The sequence below is a fragment of the Hyperolius riggenbachi genome, chromosome 4 (assembly GCF_040937935.1).
Source record: "Hyperolius riggenbachi isolate aHypRig1 chromosome 4, aHypRig1.pri, whole genome shotgun sequence".
NCBI classification, from domain to species: domain Eukaryota; kingdom Metazoa; phylum Chordata; class Amphibia; order Anura; family Hyperoliidae; genus Hyperolius; species Hyperolius riggenbachi.
The window spans coordinates 395,316,342-395,344,132 of NC_090649.1; the positions used below are offsets into that span (position 1 = coordinate 395,316,342).

Sequence of the window (27,791 nt, forward strand, 5' to 3'; positions counted from 1 at the left end):
TGGGTAATGATTGGCCAACTTTATCACCTCCGTGTAGAATGAAGGTCAAGAAACCGCCTAAGCAATGCCATTGGTTCAGGCAGGGCTCACACTTATTAAAATTCACATGCATTTTGCAAATGTGCGAAAATGCATTCACTGCACATTTAATGAAAGTCAGTGGTGAATTGCTCATCTGCTAAAATTTAGGTTTTCGCATGTGCGAAAAATTTTTACTTTGTGCAGCATAAATTTGCACATTACATGTGAATTCCCATTAACTTTCATTACTTACGGTACAAAATTGTGTCTGAAAATTTGCATACGAATGCCAGTTTTAACGCAGATAAAGGCAGGGCTCAATGGCACAGGTAGAAGCATGGTACCCCTCATGCCACATTATTATGATTCCATTTACTAACGACACAATCTCTAAACCGTCTTTGCAAAGGCAGAAAACTGCCATGGCAGTTTTTAGGCATTTTTCCCCACACTATTTTGTTATAACTTCTGTTGCATGTGCTGATAGTGAGGGATTTATTTTAACAGGGCAGCTTTTACATACTGCTGCCACCTGCTCTCTTGGCGCTTGCACCAAAATAAGGAATGGATGTGTTGGATCACTGTTTAGTTAATAAAATAACCAATCATCAATCAATCCTTTTTTTTTTTTTTTTTTTCACTAGATTTGTATCTGATTTTATGTTTATATCAACGATAAAATACAGCCAAATGTTTGATAGTGTTTGGCCAACATAAGAGACCTACAGCATCAACCACAGCTCCAGGGACTGGAAGGGTTTGTTGACGGACATTGGGGTTGATTCACTACTACTAACGCAGGGAAACAATGCGAGTAAACCTGTTACGCATGCTTATAAATTAGCACGACTTAGGCCTCTTGCACACTACATGCGATTCCTATTTTTTTTTTTTTTATTCTTTTTTTTTTTTGTTATCTGATCCGATTTTGGATTCCAATTAAAAAATGTGCTGCTAAGATTTTTAATCGAAATCCAAAATCGGACGTATAAAAATTCGGAATCGCATGTAGTGTGCAAGATGCCTTAAAGGGACTCCGAGCAGTGCAAAAACTATGGAAAGATGGATATCATTTTAAAGCTCTCTTTCTCCTCTTTCCAATGATATATAAACCGCCGCCCTACGCCTTTTAGTTTTCGCTATTTCCGCGATCGAAATTGCCGCGGCCGCGACTTCGATCGCGAAAATAGAGAAAACTAAAAGGCGTAGGGCGACGATTTAGGGGTCGCCAGAAAGAGGAGAAAGAGAGCTTTAAAATGATATCCATCTTTCCATAGTTATATTGTATTACCCAGGGCGACTTTTTCTGCTGAATGGAGCTGCTGACTTTGAGAAAAAGTCGCCCTGGGTAATACAATATAACTATGGAAAGATGGATATCATTTTAAAGCTCTCTTTCTCCTTTTTCTGGCGACTCCTAAATCGTTGCCCTACGCCTTTTAGTTTTCTCTATTTTCGCGATAGAAGTTGCGGTTGCGGCAATTTCATTTGCGAAAACAGCGAAAACTAAAAGTCGTAGGGCGGCGGTTTATATATCATTGGAAAGAGGAGAAAGAGAGCTTTAAAATGATATGCATCTTTCCATAGTTTCTGCACTGCTCCGAGTCCCTTTAATCGTTACTGCATGCTGCGTTTGTATTTTTTTTCTGCTGTTTTTTCTTTTGATAGCATCCGGGGAAAATCTGTATCGCAAATCCGATGTGCAGGTTTGCTTAGGCCTCTTGAACACTACATGCATTTCCGATTTGACGCGTTTTACATGCGATTCTGATTTGCGATTTTTAATCGGTACTGCATGCTGCATTTTTCTTCTTATTTTGATAGCATCCGGGGAAAATCAGAATTCGCAAATGGGAATTGCTAATCAGAATTGCAGTGTGCAGGGGTCCTTACTGTCTGATACCTCCGTACACTTAGCAATGCCTGATGCTTTTTCTTGCTGTGCGGTAGTGACGTATCGCTTCCGCAATACTTCACTAGCAGCGGTAGCGATACCTCACTACCGAGCTGCAAGAGAAAGCATCGGCCGCTGCTACGAGAAACACGTTACCTTGCCACTGGTGTGCTAGGGAGGCACCAGTAAGTTGTGCTAATTTATTAAAATTCGTAACGGGTTATGTAGGCTGTTCGGCTGCGTTAGCAGTAGAATCAACCCCACTTACAGAAGTGGAAAGCAAACATTTGATTCTGAGATCACTGTTAGAAGCACTTGAGTGACATTCTCATGTACTCCTTCTTCTTTTTAGTTCTATATCTACAAATACAAAAACTTGTGATGACAGGACGTTTCTAATATGTCACAGATTAATGAATAGCAGATTCATTCGTTTAAATATGGATGTGATTATCTTCTGCCTTGTGTATTATTTATAGTCCCTTTTTAATTACGAATGTAGAAAATTTTCAGACTAAAATACACTCTATACCGAAAGGCATCATGAATTTGAATCATATTAAGATTCTGAGCCATTATGCAAAGTTTGTAAACTGTTTAATGGAAAGCTGCTGTGAAGAAATTATGAGGGCTGCTTTCACCCTAAAATATTTCAGTCCTTTGCCTTTAACATTTTCATGCTCACTGGCTAAAAATTAATATGCAGACAAGGTGTTCTGACTCAGGGCCAGTGCACACCAAAAAGCGCTAGGGTAAAGCAACCGCTCAGCGATTTATTTATTTATTTTTTATTTTATTTATTTTTGTATTTTTTTTTTAAAGCGATTCTAGGCATGTGCCTAGCAATTTTCTAAGCATGCTTAGCAATTTTGGGAGCGTTTTAGTGGGTTTTTTTTGTTTGTTTTGTTACAGTAGAGCTGTAACTGAACAACTTCTGTAACAAAACCGCTTGGAAAATCGCTCTGATCTGGCGCTTTTCAGAGCGATTTTCCACTTTCCTATAATTAACATTGAGGCTGAATCGCCTCAGAAATCAACAAAAATGCTGCAGGACCCGTGTTTGTGTTTGAGAAAAAAGCACATCGCTCTGTTGTGCTCCATCCCATTCAAATACATTAGCCAAGCGCTTTTTGAAGTGCAAGCATTTTAAAAAGCGCTCAGAAGTGCTCTTGGTGTGCACCAGCCTTTAGGCTCCCTGCACACTGCATGCGATTCCGATTTTAATTGTTACTGTGTGCTGCGTTTTTCCTCCGTTTTTCTGTTGATTGTATTCAGGGAAAATTGGAATTGCAAATTGAAATCGCAAAACAGATTTGCAGGGAGCCTTAACCACTTCAGGACCACAGTCTTTTCGCCCCTTAAGGACCAGAGCCTTTTTCTCCATTCAGACCACTGCAGCTTTCACGGTTTATTGCTCGCTCATACAACCTACCACCTAAATGAATTTTACCTCCTTTTCTTGTCACTAATAAAGCTTTCTTTTGCTGCTATTTGATTGCTCCTGCGATTTTTACTTTTTATTATATTCATCAAAAAAGACATGAATTTTGGCAAAAAAATGATTTTTTTCACTTTCTGTGCTGACATTTTTCAAATAAAGTAAAATTTCTGTATACATACAGCGCGAAAAATGTGGACAAACATGTTTTGGATAAAAAAAAACCCATTCAGTGTATATTTATTGGTTTGGGTAAAAGTTATAGCGTTTACAAACTATGGTGCAAAAAGTGAATTTTCCCATTTTCAAGCATCTATGACTTTTCTGACCCCCTGTCATGTTTCATGAGGGGCTAGAATTCCAGGATAGTATAAATACCCCCCAAATGACCCCATTTTGGAAAGAAGACATCCCAAAGTATTCACTGAGAGGCATAGTGAGTTCATAGAAGATATTATTTTTTGTCACAAGTAAGTGGAAAATGACATTTTGTGACAAAAAAATAAAAAAAAAAAGTTTCCATTTCTTCTAACTTGCGACAAAAAAAAATGAAATCTGCCACGGACTCACCATGCCCCTCTCTGAATACCTTGAAGGGTCTACTTTTCAAAATGGGGTCATTTGTGGGGTGTGTTAACTGTCCTGACATTTTGGGGGTGCTAAATTGTAAGCACCCCTGTAAAGCCTAAAGGTGCTCATTGGACTTTGGACCCCTTAGCGCAGTTAGGCTGCAAAAAAGTGCCACACATGTGGTATTGCCGTACTCAGGAGAAGTAGTATAATGTGTTTTGGGGTGTATTTTTACACATACCCATGCTGGGTGGGAGAAATATCTCTGTAAATGACAATTTTTTAATTTTTTTTACACACAATTGTCCATTTACAGAGTTATTTCTCCCACCCAGCATGGGTATGTGTAAAAATACACCACAAAACACATTATACTACTTCTCCCGAGTACGGCGATACCACATGTGTGGCACTTTTTTGCACCCTAACTGCGCTAAGGGGCCCAAAGTCCAATGAGTACCTTTAGGATTTCACAGGTCATTTTGCGACATTTGGTTTCAAGACTACTCCTCACGGTTTAGGGCCCCTAAAATGCCAGGGCAGTATAGGAACCCCACAAATGACCCCATTTTAGAAAGAAGACACCCCAAGGTATTCCGTTAGGAGTATGGTGAGTTCATAGAAGATTTTATTTTTTGTCACAAGTTAGCGGAACATGACACTTTGTGGAAAAAAACAATTAAAATCAATTTCCGCTAACTTGTGACAAAAAAATAAAATCTTCTATGAATTCCCCATACTCCTAACTGAATACCTTGGGGTGTCTTCTTTCTAAAATGGGGTCATTTGTGGGGTTCCTATACTGCCCTGGCATTTTAGGGGCCCTAAACCGTGAGGAGTAGTCTGGAAATCAAATTCCGCAAAATGACCTGTGAAATCCTAAAGGTACTCATTGGACTTTGGGCCCTTTAGCGCAGTTAGGGTGCAAAAAAGTGCCACACATGTGGTATTGCCGTACTCGGGAGAAGTAGTATAATGTGTTTTGGGGTGTATTTTTACACATACCCATGCTGGGTGGGAGAAATACCTCTGTAAATGACAATCTTTTGATTTTTTTACACACGATTGTCCATTTACAGAGTTATTTCTCCCACCCAGCATGGGTATGTGTAAAAATACACCCCAAAACACATTATACTACTTCTCCCGAGTACGGCAATACCACATGTGTGGCACTTTTTTGCACCCTAACTGCGGTAAAGGGCCCAAAGTCCAATGAGTACCTTTAGGATTTCACAGGTCATTTTGCGGAATTTGATTTTCAGACTACTCCTCACGGTTTAGGGCCCCTAAAATGCCAGGGCAGTATAGGAACCCCACAAATGACCCCATTTTAGAAAGAAGACACCCCAAGGTATTCCGTTAGGAGTATGGTGAGTTCATAGAAGATTTTATTTTTTGTCACAAGTTAGCGGAACATGACACTTTGTGGAAAAAAACAATTAAAATCAATTTCTGCTAACTTGTGACAAAAATATAAAATCTTCTATGAATTCCCCATACTCCTAACTGAATACCTTGGGGTGTCTTCTTTCTAAAATGGGGTCATTTGTGGGGTTCCTATACTGCCCTGGCATTTTAGGGGCCCTAAACCGTGAGGAGTAGTCTGGAAATCAAATTCCGCAAAATGACCTGTGAAATCCTAAAGGTACTCATTGGACTTTGGGCCCTTTAGCGCAATTAGGGTGCAAAAAAGTGCCACACATGTGGTATTGCCGTACTCGGGAGAAGTAGTATAATGTGTTTTGGGGTGTATTTTTACACATACCCATGCTGGGTGGGAGAAATAACTCTGTAAATGGACAATCGTGTGTAAAAAAATCAAAAGATTGTCATTTACAGAGGTATTTCTCCCACCCAGCATGGGTATGTGTAAAAATACACCACAAAACACATTATACTACTTCTCCCGAGTACGGCAATACCACATGTGTGGCACTTTTTTGCACCCTAACTGCGCTAAAGGGCCCAAAGTCCAATGAGTACCTTTAGGATTTCACAGGTCATTTTGCGACATTTGGTTTCAAGACTACTCCTCACGGTTTAGGGCCCCTAGAATGCCAGGGCAGTATAGGAACCCCACAAATGACCCCATTTTAGAAAGAAGACACCCCAAGGTATTCCGTTAGGAGTATGGTGAGTTCATAGAAGATTTTATTTTTTGTCACAAGTTAGCGGAACATGACACTTTGTGGAAAAAAACAATTAAAATCAATTTCTGCTAACTTGTGACAAAAAAATAAAATCTTCTATGAATTCCCCATACTCCTAACTGAATACCTTGGGGTGTCTTCTTTCTAAAATGGGGTCATTTGTGGGGTTCCTATACTGCCCTGGCATTTTAGGGGCCCTAAACCGTGAGGAGTAGTCTGGAAATCAAATTCCGCAAAATGACCTGTGAAATCCTAAAGGTACTCATTGGACTTTGGGCCCTTTAGCGCAATTAGGGTGCAAAAAAGTGCCACACATGTGGTATTGCCGTACTCGGGAGAAGTAGTATAATGTGTTTTGGGGTGTATTTTTACACATACCCATGCTGGGTGGGAGAAATAACTCTGTAAATGGACAATCGTGTGTAAAAAAATCAAAAGATTGTCATTTACAGAGGTATTTCTCCCACCCAGCATGGGTATGTGTAAAAATACACCACAAAACACATTATACTACTTCTCCCGAGTACGGCAATACCACATGTGTGGCACTTTTTTGCACCCTAACTGCGCTAAAGGGCCCAAAGTCCAATGAGTACCTTTAGGATTTCACAGGTCATTTTGCGACATTTGGTTTCAAGACTACTCCTCACGGTTTAGGGCCCCTAGAATGCCAGGGCAGTATAGGAACCCCACAAATGACCCCATTTTAGAAAGAAGACACCCCAAGGTATTCCGTTAGGAGTATGGTGAGTTCATAGAAGATTTTATTTTTTGTCACAAGTTAGCGGAACATGACACTTTGTGGAAAAAAACAATTAAAATCAATTTCTGCTAACTTGTGACAAAAAAATAAAATCTTCTATGAATTCCCCATACTCCTAACTGAATACCTTGGGGTGTCTTCTTTCTAAAATGGGGTCATTTGTGGGGTTCCTATACTGCCCTGGCATTTTAGGGGCCCTAAACCGTGAGGAGTAGTCTGGAAATCAAATTCCGCAAAATGACCTGTGAAATCCTAAAGGTACTCATTGGACTTTGGGCCCTTTAGCGCAATTAGGGTGCAAAAAAGTGCCACACATGTGGTATTGCCGTACTCGGGAGAAGTAGTATAATGTGTTTTGGGGTGTATTTTTACACATACCCATGCTGGGTGGGAGAAATAACTCTGTAAATGGACAATTGTGTGTAAAAAAATCAAAAGATTGTCATTTACAGAGGTATTTCTCCCACCCAGCATAGGTATGTGTAAAAATACACCCCAAAACACATTATACTACTTCTCCCGAGTACGGTGATACCACATGTGTGGCACTTTTTTGCACCCTAACTGCGCTAAGGGGCCCAGAGTCCAATGAGTACCTTTAGGCTTTACAGGGGTGCTCAAAATTTAGCACCCCGCCCACTTGCCAGGACAGTTAACAAACCCCACAAATGACCCCATTTTGGAAAGAATACACGCTAAGGTATTCCATGAGGGCCATGGTGAGTTCATAGAAAATTTTATTTTTTGTCACAAGTTAGCGGAAAATGACATTTTGTGAAAAAAAAAACAAAAACACAAAACCACAATTTCTGCTAACTTGTGACAAAAAAATAAAACATTCTATGAACTCACCATGCACCTCACGGAATACTTTGGGGTGTCCTCTTTCCAAAATGGCATCATTCGTGGGGTCTGTCCTGGCATTTTAGGGTCTCTGCAATCATTACATGTATGGCCAGTATTAGGAGTTTCTGCTATACTCCTTATATTGGGCATAAGGGTAATGCACTGTGGGCTGAAAGGAAAAATGAACGTCAAACAATCAATCAATGTGGATGCCAAAAAATTTTGAAAAAAAAAAAAGAGGAGGAAGGCGTCTGCCAGGACATAGGAGCTGCCGCCCCAAAAATCCAAACCCACCAGCTCGTATGCCCTGGCAAACCTGATTTATCCATTCACACTGATCGATGTGGATGAACAAATCATTGCCAGAGTTCTTTTTTGATACAAAGTGTTTGCCAAAGCATATGAATCCCCAACACCACTCCTCGGCCCATATGCCTCGGCAAACGTATCTTTTTGACTGCGGAGGAGAAATCTCGTCCTGCAGCGCTACATGCACCGACTTGTGTGTAAGCTGACAGACGCGCAATGTTCTGTCAGGATGCACCATCAGTGCTGCAGCTGATTGGTCGGTCTGGATAGAAAAAAAGACAAAACAATACAAAAAGGAGGGGAAGGCGTCTGCCAGGACATAGGAGCTGCCGCCCCAAAAATCCAAACCCACCAGCTCGTATGCCCTGGCAAACCTGATTTATCCATTCACACCGATCGATGTGGATGAACAAATCATTGCCAGAGTTCTTTTTTGATACAAAGTGTTTGCCAAAGCATATGAATCCCCAACACCACTCCTCGGCCCATATGCCTCGGCAAACGTATCTTTTTGACTGCGGAGGAGAAATCTCGTCCTGCAGCGCTGCATGCACCGACTTGTGTGTAAGCTGACAGACGCGCAACGTTCTGTCAGGATGCACCATCAGTACTGCAGCTGGTTAGTCGTTCGCTCGGTCCACCTGGAAGGTTATTGGATGGAAAAAGAGAAAAAAAAACCCAAAAAACAAGCAAGCAGCAAAGCAATTACTTCATTAACATTAATAACCTTTGAACTTTTTTAATAAAAAACTTAACATTGCAAACCAAACATTAACTTCTTTGCTTACCTGTTTTTTGTTTTTTTTTAACTTACCTCCCGAGGACAAACCTCTCCTCCCCCATGGAACAATGTGCGAAGTGCAAATCGCACAGAGTTGTGGCGAAATACATTCCGCAATTTGTCCCAAGTGAAAGGAGAGGTTTCTGGCAGCCCTGTGTATTAGGGTCTCTGGAAACCCGATGTTTGGTTTCACACTGCATATTGACATATCCGGTGGGTCGAGCCCGCCGCACCGTATCGTCCAAAACAGACCTTCAGGCAATACCACAAGAGTAGCATTCGGCCTAGTAATGAACTGCGTCGCCATAGACTAACATGACTTCCGCGCCGATCGATATTGCCACAGAAGCCACGCAGTAACGTAGGCATGCACTAGCGTTAAGTCAAGCACTTCCGGCGTAGGGGGGGACCGCAAAGTGTGACTTTTGCTAGGCATTTTGCCCTAACGCATCGCAGCAGTGTGAAATAGCACTGAGAGACCCTTGTGTGCCTACCGCTGTGTGTGGAGTTCCCTATTCTCTAATAGTGTACCTGCTCGTGGTACCTCTCAAAACACTCCCCTAGGCATAGGCCAGGCTGGTCAGGACAGGTGGGACAATAAACAGTGGTGTCACGCCTTATTCCAGCCCTGCTGCAGACACGACAGCGTTTTCTTCGGATTCGTTGACCTGGGGTAGTCGGAATTGGATAGGCGTAATGCCTTCCATGTAGCCGGCTAGTTGCATCTTGGGGTTGGGCCACGGCACCTCCTGGATACAGGAGTTCCATCACGATCTGTTTATTAAATTGAATAAACGAGCCAGTTCTCCCAGCCTTACTGTAGAGAACAAAGCTGTTGTAAATTGCCAATTGAATGAGGTAAAAAGACACTTTTTTATACCAGCGTCTTGTTTTTCGAGCAACTAAATAGTGCGCTAACCTCTGGTCATTGAAGTCCACCCCTCCCATGTTAGTATTATACTCGTGGACGACAAGGGGTTTTTCAATGACCTTAGTTCGCCGTTGAATTTCAACTGTCGTGTCTGCGTGAATGGTGGACAGGAAGTAAACCTCCCTCTTGTCCTTCCATTTCACCGCGAGCAGGTCGTCAGCACACAAGGCGGCCCTCTGCCCCCGTTGAAGTTTGGTGGTAATGAGCCGTTGGGGGAAGCCCCGGCGACTAGGCCGCACGGTGCCACAGCATCGGATTTTTTCTATTTTTAAGTGCTGAAAGAGGGCCACACTTGTGTAATAATTGTCCACAAAAAGATGGTACCCCTTCTGGAACAAGGGTGACACCAAGTCCCACACAACCTTTCCACTGCTCCCCAGGTAGTCAGGGCATCCGACCGGCTCCAATTTTGAGTCTTTTCCCTCATAGACCCTAAAATAAGATGTATAGCCTGTGGCCCTTTCACAGAGCTTATACAGTTTCACCCCATACCGGGCGCGCTTGTTTGGGATGTACTGTTTGATGCGAAGGCGCCCGGTAAAGCGTATGAGGGACTCGTCTACGCAGATGTCCTGGTCAGGGGTATAAGCATCTGCAAATCTGGATGACAGGTGGTCTATGAGGGGTCGAATTTTGTGGAGCCGGTCAAAAGCAGGGTGGTCACTTCGATGACAGGTTTCGTTGTCATTGAAGTGCAGGAAGCTCAGGATGTTCTCAAATCGTGTCCTGGACATGGCAGCAGAGTACAGGGGAACATGATGTGCTGGGTCCGTAGACCAATAAGACCGCAACACATTCTGCTTTACTAGTCCCGTGTGAAGGAGAAGGCCCAAAAAAATTTTCATTTCGGAAACTTGGACTGGTTTCCACCGAAAAGGCTGGGCAAGGTACTTTTCTGGATTGGCGGTTATATATTGTGTGGCCTTACGGTTGGTCTCTGCCACAATTAAGTCCAAGAGATCCTGGGTGAAGAACAGATAGAAAAAGTCTAGGGCCGATCCTAGATTATCTGTCTCCACCTGGACTCCAGACTGGGCGGTGAAAGGGGGAAGTACGGGTGCGGCGGAATCAGGGGATTGCCAATTTGGGTTTGCCAGCACCTCTGGTAAATTAGGGGTAGTACGGGCCCGTCTTCTTGGTGGCTGCGACTGGGATCTTACTGCACGTGCCACCGAACCAGTTTCAACTTCCATGCTGGTGCTCGCCACTTCACCAGGGTCTACGGAAGTACTGGTGCTAGGTCCAGGAGATGTTGTGCTGCTGGTGCCTGCCCCACTATGAAATCTCAGACCAGCACGAACACCACTCTGCTGCCCTTGAGGCTGATCCTGCGCCACCTGCGGTCCAACAACATGGGGTGTGGTACGCCTGGCTTTAGCCGGGACCTCAACCTCGTCATCACTATCGGTCAGTGAGCCACTGCTCAATTCAGGTTCAAACTCTGACCCGGAAGATTCGTCGAATGAGGCGTCCCAATCGTCCTCATCCGACTGGGCCATGTACCTGAGAACCTCATCATCGGAATACCCCTTTCTTGCCATGGTGGGCTGCTAAATTTAGGGGGTATTCCTCTGAGACTACGCAGAAAAAAGAGCACCTACCTAGCAAAAGGGAGTATTTGAGAGGTAGAAAGCTGTGCTCACTGAGTTTTGATAAAAAAAATAAATCAAAACTGAGGTTTACAGTGCCACAGCTATTGTACAGTGTTTTTTGCAGTGATCAGAAAAAAAATTCTGTCACTGCGGTGGGGCGGGCTGAACGCAAGTGCAGGCGAACGATCAGGCCTGATCGGGCAAACACTGCGTTTTTTTTTGTGGATCCTAGTGACCCTAATAGATCTGACTGCGATCAGTAATGATCACTTACAGATACTATATAGTACCAATGTTGATTAGCGACAGTGATGACGCTAATTAGTGACTGTGGTGCAGTGGGCTGAGCACTAACTGACACTTACAAAGGGGCCTAGCTAACTGGCCTAACTGCTAACACTAGTGATACTAAAAAAGTGACAGTTTTCACTGTTTTTAGATCACTTGGATAGTGACAGGGGGGTGGTGGCGAGTGGGGAATCGGAGGCAATCAGAAACAATCACAGGACAATCAAAGGCAATCACAGGGCAATCGCAGGCCAATCACAGGGCACTCAATTCCCGGGACAATCAAAGTCAATCACAGGGCAATCAAACCAATCACGACACAATCAAAGCCGATCACAGGCCAATCAAAGCAAATCACAGGCCAATCACAGGCCAATCACAGGGCAATCAAACCAATCACGACACAATCAAAGCCGATCACAGGCCAATCACAGGGCAATCACAGGGCAATCAAAGCCGATCACGGGACAATCAAAGCCGATCACGGGACAATCAAAGCCGATCACGGGACAATCAAAGCCGATCACGGGACAATCAAAGACGATCACAGGCCAATCAAAGGGCAATCACGGGACAATCAAAAAAATCACGGGACAATCAAATACAATTACAGCACAATGAAATTGAATGTCAGCACAATGAAATTGAATGTCAGCACAATCAAATACAATTGCAGCACAATCAAATACAATGCACTGGGAAGGTGATTGGGGGGGGGGGGCTGAGGGCGATCTAAGGGTGTGGGGGGTTGATTAGGTGCCCGCACGGGGCAGACTGGGTCCTGATCTGGTGGGTGGCAGACACAGGGGGTGACGATAGGAGATCAGTGAGGGATTACAGGGGAGAATAGATGTAAACAATGCACTGGGGAGGTTATCAGGAGGGGGGGGTCTGAGGGCAATCTGAGGGTCTGGGTGGGTGATCAGGTGCCCCCAAGGGACAGTTTAGGGTCTGCGCTGATGGGTGGTGGTGACAAGGGGTGATAGACAGGTGATAGATGGGTGATAGACAGGAGATCAGTGGGTAAGGCAGCTATATAGCTGTATACACTATACAGGGGGGTGGTCTGGGAGGGGGGTCTGGGGGGGATCTGAGGGTAGGGGGGGTGATCAGGGGACCCTAGGGGGCAGTTAGGGACCTAACCTAGGGGATAGCGTCCCTAGATAGTGACAGGGAGTGATTGATGGGTTTTATGGGGGTGCTTGGGTGCAAAATGTGGTGTGCTGGGGTGAGCAGGGGGGGTTCTGAGGGCTGGGGTGGGCGATCGGGTGGTCTGTGTGGGTAAAAACGGGTGTTGATATGCTCACAGTAAGGGCTGCCGTCCTCTCTGATGGTCGCACGACGAGTGACCATCAGCGGAGGAGGCAGCCAGTATAATACACTTTGTTACAATAACAAAGTGTATTATACTCCTCTGATTGGCCGGATCGCCGCATTTGAAACCCGCCGGCGCTGCTAATTGGCCGGCGGGTTTCCGTGCAGAGTGGGCGGAGCCTATTGCCGGCGGCGATCGCGTCATTGATGACGCGATCGCCGCACAGCCACCGCTGATGCCGCCCCCGCCGATGGGCGTATTGCGGTCGTTTGGGCCCGGACTTTGCCGCCGCCCATCGGCTGGGGGCGGTCGTTAAGTGGTTAAGGTGCGTACACACGCCGGACTGGAAGCAACGACGGGTCCGTCGTTACCTCCCGCTGGGTGGGCGTGCCAACGACAGTCCGGCGTGTGTACGCACTGTCGGCGGACTGATACGGCTGTTTCAGAGCGATCCGCCCGGCGGATCGCTCAGAAACAGCCGTATCAGTCCGCCGACAGTGCGTACACACGCCGGACTGTCGTTGGCACGCCCACCCAGCAGGAGGTAACGACGGACCCGTCGTTGCCTCCAGTCCGGCGTGTGTACGCACCTTTAGTCTGATGTTCTTAATCTGCATACTCATTGCAGGCAATGAAGCTGAAGGATCATTATTACAGTCAGGCAGCTCCCATTGTAAATGTGAGATCAGCAATGGATGCCTCCATATTTCTGTTTGGCAAATATGGTCTGTACATGTTATCCTGGGACTGACTCCAGTCATTTCAACAACAGAAACTGTTGCTCTATGTGAGTGTTCTCACATGAGCGATAAGCTTTCTATCCAATCGCAAACGCGGCTCCTGCCCCATTTTTTGAGCATTTGCAATGCAATAGAAAGGATAGGGAAATCTAAGCGCTTTGAAAAGCGATTTCCCGAGCGCTTTCAATGAATAAATACATTGTATTTATTTCTGGGGCAAAGAGTTCACTTCCTGACATCATCACTACACAGATCCATAAATCACTCAGTGCTGGCGATAGCATTGGCGATGTATAATGTGAACAAGGCCTAAAGGATCAAACCCATTGTCGCTAGGGGGAGAGCATCAGCTGGAAAAAGAGGGATGATGCTTCCTGTACAGTGTTCAATCAAAAGGAGCTGGCACATCCAAGGCGAACCTTTATTAGTTCCATATAAAACATATAGCCAAGGCTATATATATAATTCACCTTGAATTCTGCAGAGATCATCTGCCAGTACTACAGATGTCGCCACCCGTGATTCATTTCAGTAAATAGGTGATGAAAGACACCCATGCTAACCTAGAAATAAAAAACACATATATAAGTAGATAACTACCCTCTACTTACATAACAGATGTATTGTGCTATCCACGTAATGATTCCTGTGAATTTTACAAAGGAAAAGCAGAGAATCCTTTTCTAGGCAGTGGCCATCTTGCCAAGCTAATGCTGACATCATATCCTCCCTGACTCTTGTTTTCCCCCCTCCTTTCTCTTGCTCATTGTGTATTAATTAGCTGCCCTCCTCCCAGAGTCTTTTTTTTTCATTTACACATCCAATCACTGAGTCACCTCAGCCTTGCTTGTAAACACAAGTGATCAGCTAGGCATGGAAATAAATGGAAGAGGAGGAATATATTATAGATAAAAAGAACTCCCAGCATTCAACTTTTTGGCACTAGGGCCAGTGCTCCTATAGTATGTAATAACTCCAAACCATAACAGCAGAAAAAAGTTTTGAATGCAGGATTAGCATCTTTATCACTTAATACACTCAGACCAGTTGCTGTTGAAATTTGATTTTTATGGTGACCATACCGCTTTAAGTGCAGTTACTTATTATTTTATTGTTTAATTAGTGTGTTAAGCTGGATTTTTAAGCCCATCTGCTTATTCTCCAATATTTTTTTCCATTTTGACTTTCAGGTGAAGGGATTCTAATATCCTCTGATGCCACACAGCTGCTAGACTTTATAGACAATCAAGGTCAAGTTCATGTCATTCAGAAGTATCTAGAGAGCCCTCTACTGCTAGAACCAGGACATCGCAAGTTTGATATAAGGTGAGATTTCGGTGTCACAACCGTATTGTACTGTATTGGTGTTATACCACCGTATTAAAATTCTCCCCAAAACCGCTAAGTACGGAAGCCAGATTTCTTTTTATTAAACAATCTATGTACTCTAGTATCAAAAAACCTTTGGGATAGAAACAAGACTCCTTATTTGAACAATGCAAAGATCTGTCAAATTTACAAACCAGATTAAAACACAACTAAAATCTGTGAATGTTACAGTGAAGCGCTCCACACACTCTCCTCACCTCACTCATACCATCCATACATCCCAGGACCGGGCCTTCCTGGAGGAAGAGACAAATGCATAACACTCTGTCTGGACATAACTCTTGTTGCACCAGCGGCTGCTTGATTACGGAGAGATGTGGCCTGGCTCTGTCCTCCACCTGTACCTTTCTGTATGTTGCCAATGCTTGTGGGCATGGCTAGCTTTGTGCGGGATCTGGCCAGCCCCCACTAATCAAACATAAAGTTAACACTTGCTAAGAGGGAATGTTAAAGAGGTAGTTATTAAGAAGGGGTGAAATAAAACCTTAGGAGCAGAGACATAAGTCTAATGTTAGAGTGAACAGAGGCGCCAGCAGAATAAACGGTTCTAAAAAGCTTAAAATCCCTCAGGAGGTGGTGGTGGTGGTGGACTCGCCTCCCCGAAGCAGACAAGATACCGTCAGTTTTATGACAACAGGTTTATTAATATACTCCAAAACAAACAGTGCAACTCGTTTCACGGGTATGTTCCCGCTTCCTCAGGCAATTAACAGATAGGAGTACACAGTATAGTCTCAAGGTCATAAATAGCGCCTATTAACATACCCGTGAAACGCGTTGCACTGTTTGTTTTGGAGTATATTAACCTCTTCACCTCAAAGGGTTTTTCTGCTCAAAAAACCAGAGCAGTTTTCACCCGTCAGCGCTCCTTCCATTCATTCACCTATAACTTTATTACTACTTATTACAGCGAAACAATCTATATCTTGTTTTTTTTTGCCACTGTATAGGCTTTCTTTGGGGGGTACTTTTTGCTAAAAATTGTTTTCTTCTAACTCAGTTTTAATAAGAAGAATAAGAAAAAAATTGAAAAAAAAAACATTATTTCTCAGTTTTCAACCATTATATTTTCAAAATGAAACATGCTACCGTAAGTAAAACCCACACATTTTATTTTCCCATTTGTATCGTTTATTGCAACGTTTAAACTTTTTCCCTAGTACAATGTATGGCGCCAATATGTCATTTGGAAATAAAGGTGCATTTTTTAAGTTTTGCGTCTATCCCCAATTACAGGCCCATAATTTTATAAAGTAATTGTAGTATACAGTTTTTGTATACATATTAAAAAAGTTCAGTCCCTAAGGTAACTATTTATGTATTTTTTTTTTTTAATTTTGTAACATTTTTTTTTTTTAATTAAAAAAAAAAAAATAAAAAAAAAAAATGGTAACTTTAGGGGAGTGTGGGAGGTCAGGGGTTAATAATAATAATAATAATAAAAAAGGTGACTAGGGATAATAAACTGAAAAAAAAGGGGGGGGATGTAATATTACAATTTGGCCACAAGATGTCCTCAGTAGTGACTTCAGCTCCGTACTGTTTGTACGGAAACGGAAGCACTACGCATACGGAATGAATGAATGGCCGAGCCGTCTGTATAGACGGCTGCAGCCATTCACACGGGAAATTAGATCAATGAATAGGATTTGTTTTCCCATTCATTGATCTAGCGGCGGGCGATCGGCGGTAATGAGCGGCGGTACCGAGCGCGGGGGGGGGGGGGGGCGTGGCGGGAGGGATGTACTACCTACGTCCCTGCACAGAGTTATGGCAGTTTGCAGGGACGTAGTTACTCGTCCCGGGGGAGGGGAAATGGTTAATAAACCTGTTGTCATAAAACTGACTGTATCTTGTCTGCTTCGGGGAGGCGAGTCCACCACCACCTCCTGAGGGATTTTAAGCCTTTTAGAACCTTTTATCCTGCTGGCGCCTCTGTTCACTATTACATTATCAATATCGACCCCTGGTGGAGGGGTTGATCCCCATTTTTCCTTATCTACAGAGAGCGACTTTTAATCCTGAGTGAGGACAGGTCTAATCTCCTTACCTGCCTATACAGTGGTTACCTAGGCGGTAACCCACGTTTGTGAATATATACATTATATGCTTTTCATTTCCAACCCCTTGTTTTGCATACTACACTATATTGGGCTCTCGGTATTTCTTTTGTCTTTATCATAAGTCTAAAGCTACGTCTACACGTAGCAATCCGGCGGCGATTTGGCTTATCAAGGTCGGATCTCGCCACTGCCGATTCCCTGCTCGTTCCCCACGAGGGGACAATGGCAGGGAATCGAGCGGAAGATAAGCAGGGACGAGGGCGGATCGAATCCGATGCGCGGGCGAGCAGGGACGCGGCGGGTATGCGTGGGGATGCGGAAGAGGCAACGTGTAGATGTAGCATAATGTTGTTTCCAGTACAGGTAGAGTTAAGAGACTCCAGTTGTTATCTATGCAAAAAAGCCATTCAGCTCTACCACTTTCAAAGTCACAAAGAGCTCTGAGTTCTGAAGGTTGTTATCTGAGCTGTCAGTCAAGGATTTTCTTTTTCTCTGCCAGAGGACAGGTGAATAGTTCACAGTCTGCTCTGTAAAAACATTTAGAATGCTGAGTGTTGAGTAAACTGCACATATTAGAGAACGATGCAATGTTATAAAAAAAAAAAACTATATAACTGAAAATAAAAATATGAGAATATTTTCTTTGTTACTAATCTTCTAGTAATTATCTGTACTACACAACCAATTCATTATATCATATATATTTTTCACTTCAGTGTCTCTTTAAGTGTAAGGTGCGAAGGTTAAGTGATAGGCACCACCTGGGGGTTACAGGTTAGGCATTGGTAGAGGGAGGTCTTAGGGTTAGGCATTGGTAGAGGGAGGTCTTAGGGTTAGGCATTGGTAGAGGGAGGTCTTAGGGTTAGGCATTGGTAGAGGGAGGTCTTAGGGTTAGGCATTGGTAGAGGGAGGTCTTAAGGTTAGGCATTGGTAGAGGGACGTCTTAGGGTTAGACATTGGTAGAGGGAGGTCTTAGGGTTAGGCATTGGTAGAGGGAGGTCTTATGGTTAGGCATCGGTAGAGGGAGGTCTTAGGGCTAGGTATCAATCGAGGGAGGTCTTAGGGCTAGGCATCGGTAAAGGGAGGGTTCTGTGTGAGAGTAGGGTAAGGTTAAGATATATTAAAATATTGGTAAACCTTACCGATATCTTACTGTTGGAATTAAGTAGTAGAATATTGGTAATGTACACCAAATTAGTTATCACTGTTATTTTTATTTGGCTTCCTCTCTCAGGAACACGATTTATAGAAAATATATATCAATCTCTGTGAGGAAAGCTTTATTATGTTTCTAAATATTTAATATGGTTGGGTAGGAGACAGCAACATATTCTAGACTTTAGAGATTTACATTACATGAGTGTTCTCAAGATAGTGGCTACACTACATCTGCCACGTATCTGCCATGCTTTGTGGCTGTGTGACAGGTCAGCAACCTCTTTCCTTCAAGACCTCCTGCCATTTTGAACTTCTCACTTTATAGAATGCTGCTGTAGTTGATATATGTATGTTCGTTGATGAATTGTTGATGCCTATTTCCCTCATTAGTGTATGGATGGTTTCGTATGTTATTTGAACATCTACCTCTCCCCACGCTCACACATTACACAGAATGCATGCTGCATATTTGCTGAAATAGTAAAGCCAAAACCTGCGTTTTGCCCCTTGAAAATAAGTCTCATTAAGGCAGGGAGACCCACTTGTTAGATACAGGTATGTTTTGCTGCATGCAAAAAATAGTGCACCTCACTCTCCATTGAAGTCAATGGCCCACACCAGAATCTGACTTTTTTCCATGTGTTTGCGCTCCGTTTGTGCAAATCTTTCCCCACACTTGAAGATCTGCCAGATTTATTTTTTCCCACATAACACGTTCTTATTTACAATATGTTTTTCGCTACAATACAGAAAATCATGGAAAGCTGTGTTTGGAAAAATGTGATCGTAGTGCAACAGATGCCCCCAAATCAATTGAAGTGTGTTCCCTGCCTAACAGTATTTTCCCATTGTTTAAAACACAGTATTTCCTCCTTGGCTGATCTCATGCTGACAAGTAAGAGCCCTTGCCCTGTCACAGAGCTTAGCATAAAACCATGCAGCTACTCTTGAATTATAATTACAATAAGTGAAATACTGTTAGGTCCTTGTCTCACATTTAAGGTGGTCATACACCATACAATTAAAAGATCCAATATTACACCAGTTCAATAAATACGATTAGTTTTCCCGAAAACCATTTTTTGTGTGTGGAGTGTGTGGTTCCTGAGCAGGTGTGCATTGCTGATGAGCTGTGCAGGCTGTAGTGTGCGTGGATCAAAGCTCCTGGCTGGATTTCCCAGTGTTACAAGGAAGCTGGATTTCCATTGGCTGCCAGCCGGTTTTCCCTCCGAAGACTAGGTTTTCACTGACACACTTGCCATCGGCTTTACACTGTTGTGTTGCCATAGACAGAAAGGCATAATTAATCCTATCCTTCTGCTGTGATTTGTGACATCGGCTTATGTAAAAGGTGGCTGCCTGGGGATGTACCAGTTTACTTTTAGATTTCTGCAGGTCCCTAAAAATGGGAGCAGCACCGTGCATGTACCTAGAAGATTATAAGGATTTGTGGAAGTGTTTTTATCCGAGAGTTGGAGTGCAAGGATTGTGTTTTGGTGTTGGATTTTTCTGAGTTTGGGTCAGCCACTTGCAGCATCTTTCAGGATCTGGATACATTCATGATGTCCACCACTATGACTGCCCTCCTCCTCTCTCCATAACCGTCATCCATGCTAGTTGAGGGTGCCCTCCTCCTATCTCCATAACCGTCATCCATACTAGTTGAGGGTGCCCTCCTCCTCTCTCCATAACAGTCATCCATACTAGTTGAGGGTGATTTCTGCATGTCCCTAAAATCGGAGCAGAGCCGTGCGTGTTGCTATGGACAGAAAGGCATAATTAATCCTATCGTTCTGCTGTGATTTGTGACATCGGCTTATGTAAAAGGTGGCTGCCCGGGGATGTACCAGTTCGCTTTTAGATTTCTGCATGTCCCTAAAAATGGGAGCAGCACCGTGCATGTACCTAGAAGACTATAAGGATTTGTGGAAGTTTTTTTTTTTATCCAAGAGTTGGAGCGCAAGGATTGTGTTTTGGTGTTGGATTTTTCTAGCTAATCCCCCTGACATTTCAGTAGTGGTATTTATTGGGCTAAACTCACTGAACCAAACCTTTTGAGCAGGAGGAGCTAAAATGTAATGTTTAATAAAAAATCTCTAAAAAGTAGGCAAGTGCACAGGGCTGTGGAGTCGGAGCAATTTTGGGTACCCAGAGTCGGAGTTGGAGTCGGTGATTTCATAAACTCCAGAGTCTGATTTTGTACAAAATCCACAGCCCTGGTAAGTATTAGACTAAGGAGTCAGAGTCGAAGTCGGAGCCATTTTGGATACCCGGAGTCGGAGTTGGAGTCGGTGGTTTTATAAACTGAGGAGTCGGAGTTGGAGTCGGAAGATTTTTGTACCGACTCCACAGCCCTGCTGAAGTGGAGACAACCATTATAGTACCACACAATGTACTACCTAGCTAGCATGGAAAAGGAGCCCAATAGAGAATTTGTAACAGGGTTATGCTAAACTAGCACTGAACCCTTTACAAGCCAGTGTCTGAATCTTTAGTCATTATGCTGCTATTATGCTGTGACTTTTGTATATCATTCTGCTACCTTGTTTGTGATGTACCGGTACTCTCTGTCGGCACTATAGTAATTTACCCCGAAGAAGCCTCCGTTTAGCAGGCGAACCACTTAGAGGTTTCTTTAATTTAGTTGGCTGATGGTGTAATGGTTAAGGGCTCTGCCTCTGACACAGGAGACCTGGGTTCGAATCTCGGCTCTGCCTGTTCAATAAGCCAGCACTAATTCAGTAGGAGACCTTTGGCAAGTCTCCCTTACACTGCTACTGCCAATAGAGCGCGCCCTAGTGGCTGCTGCTCTGCTCTGGCGCTTTGAGTCCGCAAGGAGAAAAGCGCAATATAAATGTTATTTGTCTTGTCTAATTGAGAGTTATTATTAAGCATGAGAAAGGGAAGGGTTCAGGCCTAGTTTAGTACAACTCTAATTCTCTGTAAGGCTCATATTTTATTCTAGCTAGGTAGTACATTGTGTGTCACTGTAATTCGTGTCTGTCCCTGCCTAATTTTTACAGATAGTTCTATCCTCCTCAAAGACTCGATACCAGCTCATTCAACAGGGGAAGTGTATGAACTAAAGATAGTAACTGTCCACTCATGCCCTGGTTAATGATCCTAGATGGGTGCATTCATGCAGAAAAGATATGGTAAATAGAAGAGGACTGTAAACAAACAGTAGTACATATAAAGAACTAGTATAGAATTTGTTTGATTGTTCTATTTTTCTTTATGTCTTCTAGAAGTTGGGTCCTTGTAGACAGTCAGTACAGTATCTACCTGTATCGCGAAGGTGTGCTGAGAACATCCTCGGAACCATACAATGACTCAGACTTCCAGGACATGACCAGTCACCTGACCAATCACTGCATCCAGAAGGAGCACTCCAAGAACTATGGCGCTATGAAGATGGCAACGAGATGTTCTTTGAGGAATTCAATCAGTACCTCATGAGCTCCTTAAATCTCAACCTAGAGAACAGCATCCTGTGGCAGATAAAAGAGATCATACGGTAACATGATTTCATTTAAGCCATCACTTTAAAAAGGTGATGAGTTTGATGTACTTTAAAAATTATACCAAAGATAGTTTTAATGGTGCATTATAAGGCAGTCAGAGCTGTGCTAATGGCCTCCTGAATGCGCTAATGGAAGAAATTGCTATTTTTTTTTTTCAGTGGAATTTATGGCAGTAGACGTGACTAGTGACAAGTGGTCATGTGAGTGAAGGTGGCCACACACCATGCAATTTTTTAAATATCTGTTCAATTTAAGAATTGCAATCAATTTTTCTGACTGATTGTAACATTTAAAAAATCTGACCAATGTACCACACACGTATGTTCAATTTTTCCCCAATATATGATAAAAATGATTGGAAACTCTGACAAAATTGCTAGGGTGTGTATATTAATAAATTGACAATCTAACACACATTATACAATCTTTAGAAAGATTGAAGAAAAATATCTGGCATTCCGGATCGATAAAAATCAAAGAAAACGGAAAAGCCGATCTGATTTTTCAGTCGAATGAATGAATCAGCTTTTGATATTTTTTTTTTCGGGAGATCCGATCGTTTTTATCGAATTGCTGTAAAATCGGATCATTTTATTGTATGGTGTGTGGCCACCTTTAAAGGGAACTTGAACTGAGAGGGATATGGTGGCTGCCATATTTTTTTCCTTTTAAACAATACCAGTTGCCTGTCAGTCCTGTTGATGTCTTTGGCTGCAGTAGAGTCTAAATCACACGCCTGAAACAAGCATGCGACTAGTCCAGTCAGACTTCAATCAGAGCAACCAGAGTAGACCACCCCCAGAATCCAACTAAAAACCTTGGGCGCCAGAGCTTTCTGTGATGCTGCCCCTACCTTTTGGAATGCCTTGCCAAACCCAATCAAGGCAGCTCCAACCCTGGGCACATTTAAATCAAAATTGAAAAGCCACCTGTTCAGTCTGGCACTTATGATCACATAACGTTTTCCCCCGTACACATCACTATGTACTGATCTGAGACAATAGGGTCTTACAATAGGGAAATCGCTTTACAAGCCTTTTGTTGTCGTTAAGTTGCATATTACAATGGAGACTGCATGCAGAATAGTTTACCTTCATGAAGTAAATATTTCTCTCTAAACTCATTTAAGTGCACTGAAAATATAGGGAGAATCTGAAAATCTTGGGTATGCTCATTCAGGCTGACCTTCCATAGAGCTTCCAGCCTTCCAGGGAAGGTTGTGATGCTGATCCTCTGCCTCTAGTACCTTTATCCATAGACCTGGAAGAAGCATACAGATCATTATTTCTGACAAAAATGTCAAGATTATCTGCATGCTTGTTTCAGGTGTGTGATACAGACACTAAGCCAAAGATCATCAGGACAGACAGACAGACAACCAATAATGTTTAAATGTTGAAATAAATATGGCAGCCTCCATATACTTCTTGCTTTAGGTTCCCTTTAAGGCCTGTGTCATGCTGTTACTGTGAGCCATACAAGTCTAAAACCCCAACCCCTTGAGAAAATCTTTTTCTTCAGGAAGATATCACTCTCTAGATCACAGGCCAAGTTCCAGTAAAACTTTCTAGGTAATATGATAAGACCATTTAATAGAGATTTATTACATACCATTATTCCACGCTGCAGGATATTGTTTTCTGGCGTACATTTGAAATCGGCGCCGGTAGACTTGGGCGCAGGATACAGCGTTATATAGCTGATCCTGCTTCTGCACAAGTCCGGGCCGATTTAATTACTATTCCCCCTCCAGGCCGACATGGATAGTAGGTGAATGAAATAATTCGGCTTCCCGCGATTGCTGGAGGCCGAATTATTATGTTTTTAAGCAACTTCGGCTCTGTCTTCTGACGGAGCCGATGTTACTCACAGAGCACTTCAATAGGAATGATTCCTATTGAAGTCTATGGAGGCGCCGGCTGCGCCCAAATCTAGCAGCGCTGAAAAGCACTGCTCCGTGTTTTCTGATAGCAGACCTTTGCAAGTGAATTATCCTTCCTTCCCCATCTCTCATTTCTTCCATGCAGCATACTGCAAATTTAATTAGCTTATGCATTAAGCCATAATGGTTATATCCTTTTTTTTTTTTTCATTTAAAAAATGGCTCACTTGGTCTTGTCTGTAATGCTGGGAATACACGGCTGGATTCTGAGCTGATAAGATGTGGTTAGATAGATAATTTCCGACATGTCTGATCACTGTTCGATCATTTGGCCGCTCGATTTGTCATTGAAGTGAATGGAAAAAAGATAAAACGAGCGGAAGATAAGATGATCGAACGGGCAAAACGATCAGGCGCAGAATCGAGTGCCAGATTCGAGCCTTGTATTCCCAGCATAAGCCTGCCATACATCTCATGATGTGCCGAAAAGATAATTCCCTCACTGATCGACATCTAATCGTAGAGGGAACTATCACTGACACACACTGCACATTGATGTTAATGGATTTCAGCATGAAATCTATTAAAAATAAATGACTGTCACTCCGTGGTGTCCTCCTCGCTAATCTCTCCCTGGGCCTCATGCAGAATATTAGAGCAGCAAAGCGCTCTGTCACTCACCTCTCCAGTCGGCACGCGCCTTCCTCTGTGCTGCCGTCATCTCCCGGTGCCTGTAGTTACCTGGCAGCATGTACACTCTCAAGTGCAACGCCAGGCCACTGCGGGCACTGGGATATGACCGCACAGGAAGGAGCGCACTAATATTCTGCATGGAGCCCTACAGAGAGCAGCATTAGCAGGGGACACGTCACTGGTTCTAGGCTAACCTCCCCCTCCCCTCCCCCCCCCCCCCCTCTTCTGAATCAAAGGTACAATCAGGCAGCATGTTGGGGTGGTAATCTCTGGCAGATTTGATCACACTGATCAAATGTGCTAAGGAAAGTCTCGTAGTGTATGGGCACCTTTAAGATCTGTACCAGTCGTGGTCTCAGAGGTTCATACTAAAAGCTTTTCCAGAATGCTCAGGTTCTGGAGTTGGGTCGGCAAGCTGTTTGTACTGCATGTCAGTTGTCATTGATCTCTGCTAACCAGCAAATGCCTTCAAACTGACCACACAGCCTAGCGTAAAGCGGACCTGAACTCAAAATTTCCTCTCTGCTCAAAAAAGATAAGCCAACAGCATAATAACCTTTAAAGAAAAACATTTATTTGTTACAGCTGATACAAACCCTGCAATAAATCTGCAGTGTATCTACTTCCTGCTTTCATAGAAGCAGCCATATTGTTAACATCCTGTGTTTATCAATTAGCTGCTCTGCTGTGGCAGTCAGGTGACACAGTGGGAGATCAAATTACAACTTGTGATTAATCACAGATAAGGGGGGATTAGAGAGGCTAAACTCTCTAAATACTGTACATACAATGTGCATTTCTGTAGGCTTTCCCTCTGTCCTGTGCAAAAGTTCAGGTGCGCTTTAAGGAAGGTGAGGGAAAGGGGGGGGGGGGCTTATCCTTTGCCCACACATATTGGAGCAAACAGGTCTTTACTGATGGAAAGGAAAGGAGGAATCAGCAGCTCCTCATGTTAATCATTATACCCTTGTTGCAAGTGGTTTCCAATAACTGTTGGTGGTAAGCTTATCTTATGGTCACTCTAGTTTAGGGTGTGAATCTGAGTACAACTCCCGGAACCTGAGATAATCTTTGTAAGAAGCTGCGTCTGGACATTTAAAGGGAATATCCAGGCAAAAAAAAAAAAATGAGGTTCACTTACCAGGGGCTTCTACCAGCCCCATGCAGTCATCCTGTGCTCTCGTAGTCAATCACTGCTGCTCCTGTCCCCCGCTGCCAGCTTGCCGACCTCGGAGGTCGGCGGGACGCTTGCGTACATTTTTACGCATTCCCGCTGGTGCAGGAACATTAAAACATACATTTTACGTGTTAGCGGTTTAATGCGTAAAAATTTACGCATTAAACGACTAACGCGTAAAAATGTATGTGTTAATGTTCCTGCACTAGTGGGAATGCGTAAAAATGTATGCAAGCGGCCCGCCGACCTCCGAGGTCGGCAAGCTGGCAGCGGGGGACAGGAGCAGCAGTGATTGACTACGAGAGCACAGGATGACTGCATGGGGCTGGTAGAAGCCCCAGGTAAGTGAAGCTCCTTTTTTTTTTTTCTTTTTTTTTTTTTTTTCTTTTTTGCCTGGATATTCCCTTTAAACAGCTCAGTGGGGCAGATTTATCAAGAGTGTCTGAGACAAAATATTGGTAGGTTTTTAGAAATCCGTGCAGAGCTGTCTCAGGCATCTTAAGAAATCATTAGATAGTGCAGATTCCTTCTAAAACTGTTGTATAATAGGAGGAGCTAGGAAGGTCTCTCAGGCATTGCAGTGTGTGAGGGGAATTGCTGTTGCTGAGGTAACCAACACACCTGCTGTAATGACAGCAGCATGCTCTGAGGAGGAATTCAGCAGGTGGGAGGAGCACATCACAAATCATGTCTAGCCTGCACTCTGCAATCATTGCTAACCTGCAGTTCTACATCTGTAGAACTGCTATCAAGCACTTCTTAATCTGCGCCAATTTAGCGATGGATTTGCACTTTTCTCAACTGTAGTGCAGCTCTAGAAATTCATGCTAAATTGCCACTATTACCTAGGATTTAACCTTCCTGGTGGTAAGCCCGAGCTGAGATCGGGCTATGCTGCCGGAAGGCACCACTCAGGCCCCGCTGGGCCGATTTGCATAATTTTTTTTTTTTTTTTGCTACACGCAGCTAGCACTTTGCTAGCTGCGTGTGCAATCCGATCGCCGCCGATGCGCCGCAGCCGCCCCAGACCCCGTGCGCTGCCTGGCCAATCAGTGCCAGGCAGCGCTGTGGGGTGGATCGGAGTCCCCTTTGAAGTCACGACGTCGAGGACGTCGGTGACGTCATCCCTGATCCCGCCCGTCGCCATGGCGACGGGGAAAGCCCTCCAGGAGATCCCGTTCCTTGAACGGGATCTCCGATCGCTTGAGGCGATCGGAGGGGCTGGGGGGATGCCGCTGAGCAGCGGCTATCATGTAGCGAGACCTTGGGAAAGATCATGGGAATTTTTTTTTTTTTTTTTTTTTTTTTTTTTTAACCGGCTTTGCTGCCCCCTGGCAGATTTTAATAAACCGCCAGGAGGGTTAAGAAGGTTCTTATTATCCTGCAGAACTGTTCTCCCTGCTGGTTAGAACAGATTAAGGAGAAAAAACTGTCAGTATGGGCTGGTGCACACCGAGCGGCTCTTTGGGCGTTTTCAGATCCGCTTGCGGCTGCGGATCTGCTTGGTCAATGTATCTCAATGGGGTGGTGCACACCAGAGCGGCAGGCGTTTTGCAGAAACGAAAAATGCCTGGGTGAGGCATTTTTTGGATTGCGGATGCGTTTCTGCCTCAATGTTAAGTATAGGAAAAACGCAAACCGCTCTGAAAAACGGCACTTCAGAGCGGTTTTGCAGGCGTTTTTGTTACAGAAGCTGTTCAGTAACAGCTTTACTGTAACAATATATGAAATCTACTATACTGAAAACCGCAGCAGCAATCCGCAAAACGCTAGCAAACCGCCTCATAAAAATAAAAAAAAGCGTTTAAAAATCTGCTAGCGTTTTGCGGATCTGCTAGCGGGTTTTGGTGTGCACCAGCCCTATGTGTTGATAAATCTCCCCCAGTGTGTGTAAATTCTACAAGGTTGCAGGTTCAGTTCTCCAATTTAGAGCTGCCTTTATTCCTTTCCAGAGTCTGTCTGACATGCATAGAACCAGCAATCAGCACGAAGCATCTGCCCTATCAGAGTTTCCAGCTATTTGGATTTGACTTCATGGTGGATGAAGACTTGAAGGTCTGGTTAATTGAAATCAATGGAGCACCAGCCTGCGCACAGTAAGACATTCACATTAATGCTTGCTTTCTTTTGTGATCTGCATTGAAGAACTATAGCCAGCACCATATAGCAACATAGGTTGAGCTGCTAATAAAATTTAAGTAATCCATACGGATCCAGGTGATTGAAGAGATGGTGTCTAAGCCAAGGCTGAATTTATATACCTC

General features: G+C 43.7%; 1 protein-coding gene across 1 annotated transcript in view; it reads left to right on the forward strand.

Annotated features, from left to right (window-relative positions):
• TTL (tubulin tyrosine ligase) overlaps nt 1-27,791 on the forward strand; it is a 49,626-nt gene that overhangs the window by 19,068 nt on the left and 2,767 nt on the right. The window contains 4 exon segments of the mRNA XM_068232221.1: nt 14,832-14,967; nt 21,500-21,654; nt 21,657-21,768; nt 27,480-27,623. Coding sequence (XP_068088322.1) covers nt 14,832-14,967; nt 21,500-21,654; nt 21,657-21,768; nt 27,480-27,623 — 547 coding nt within the window.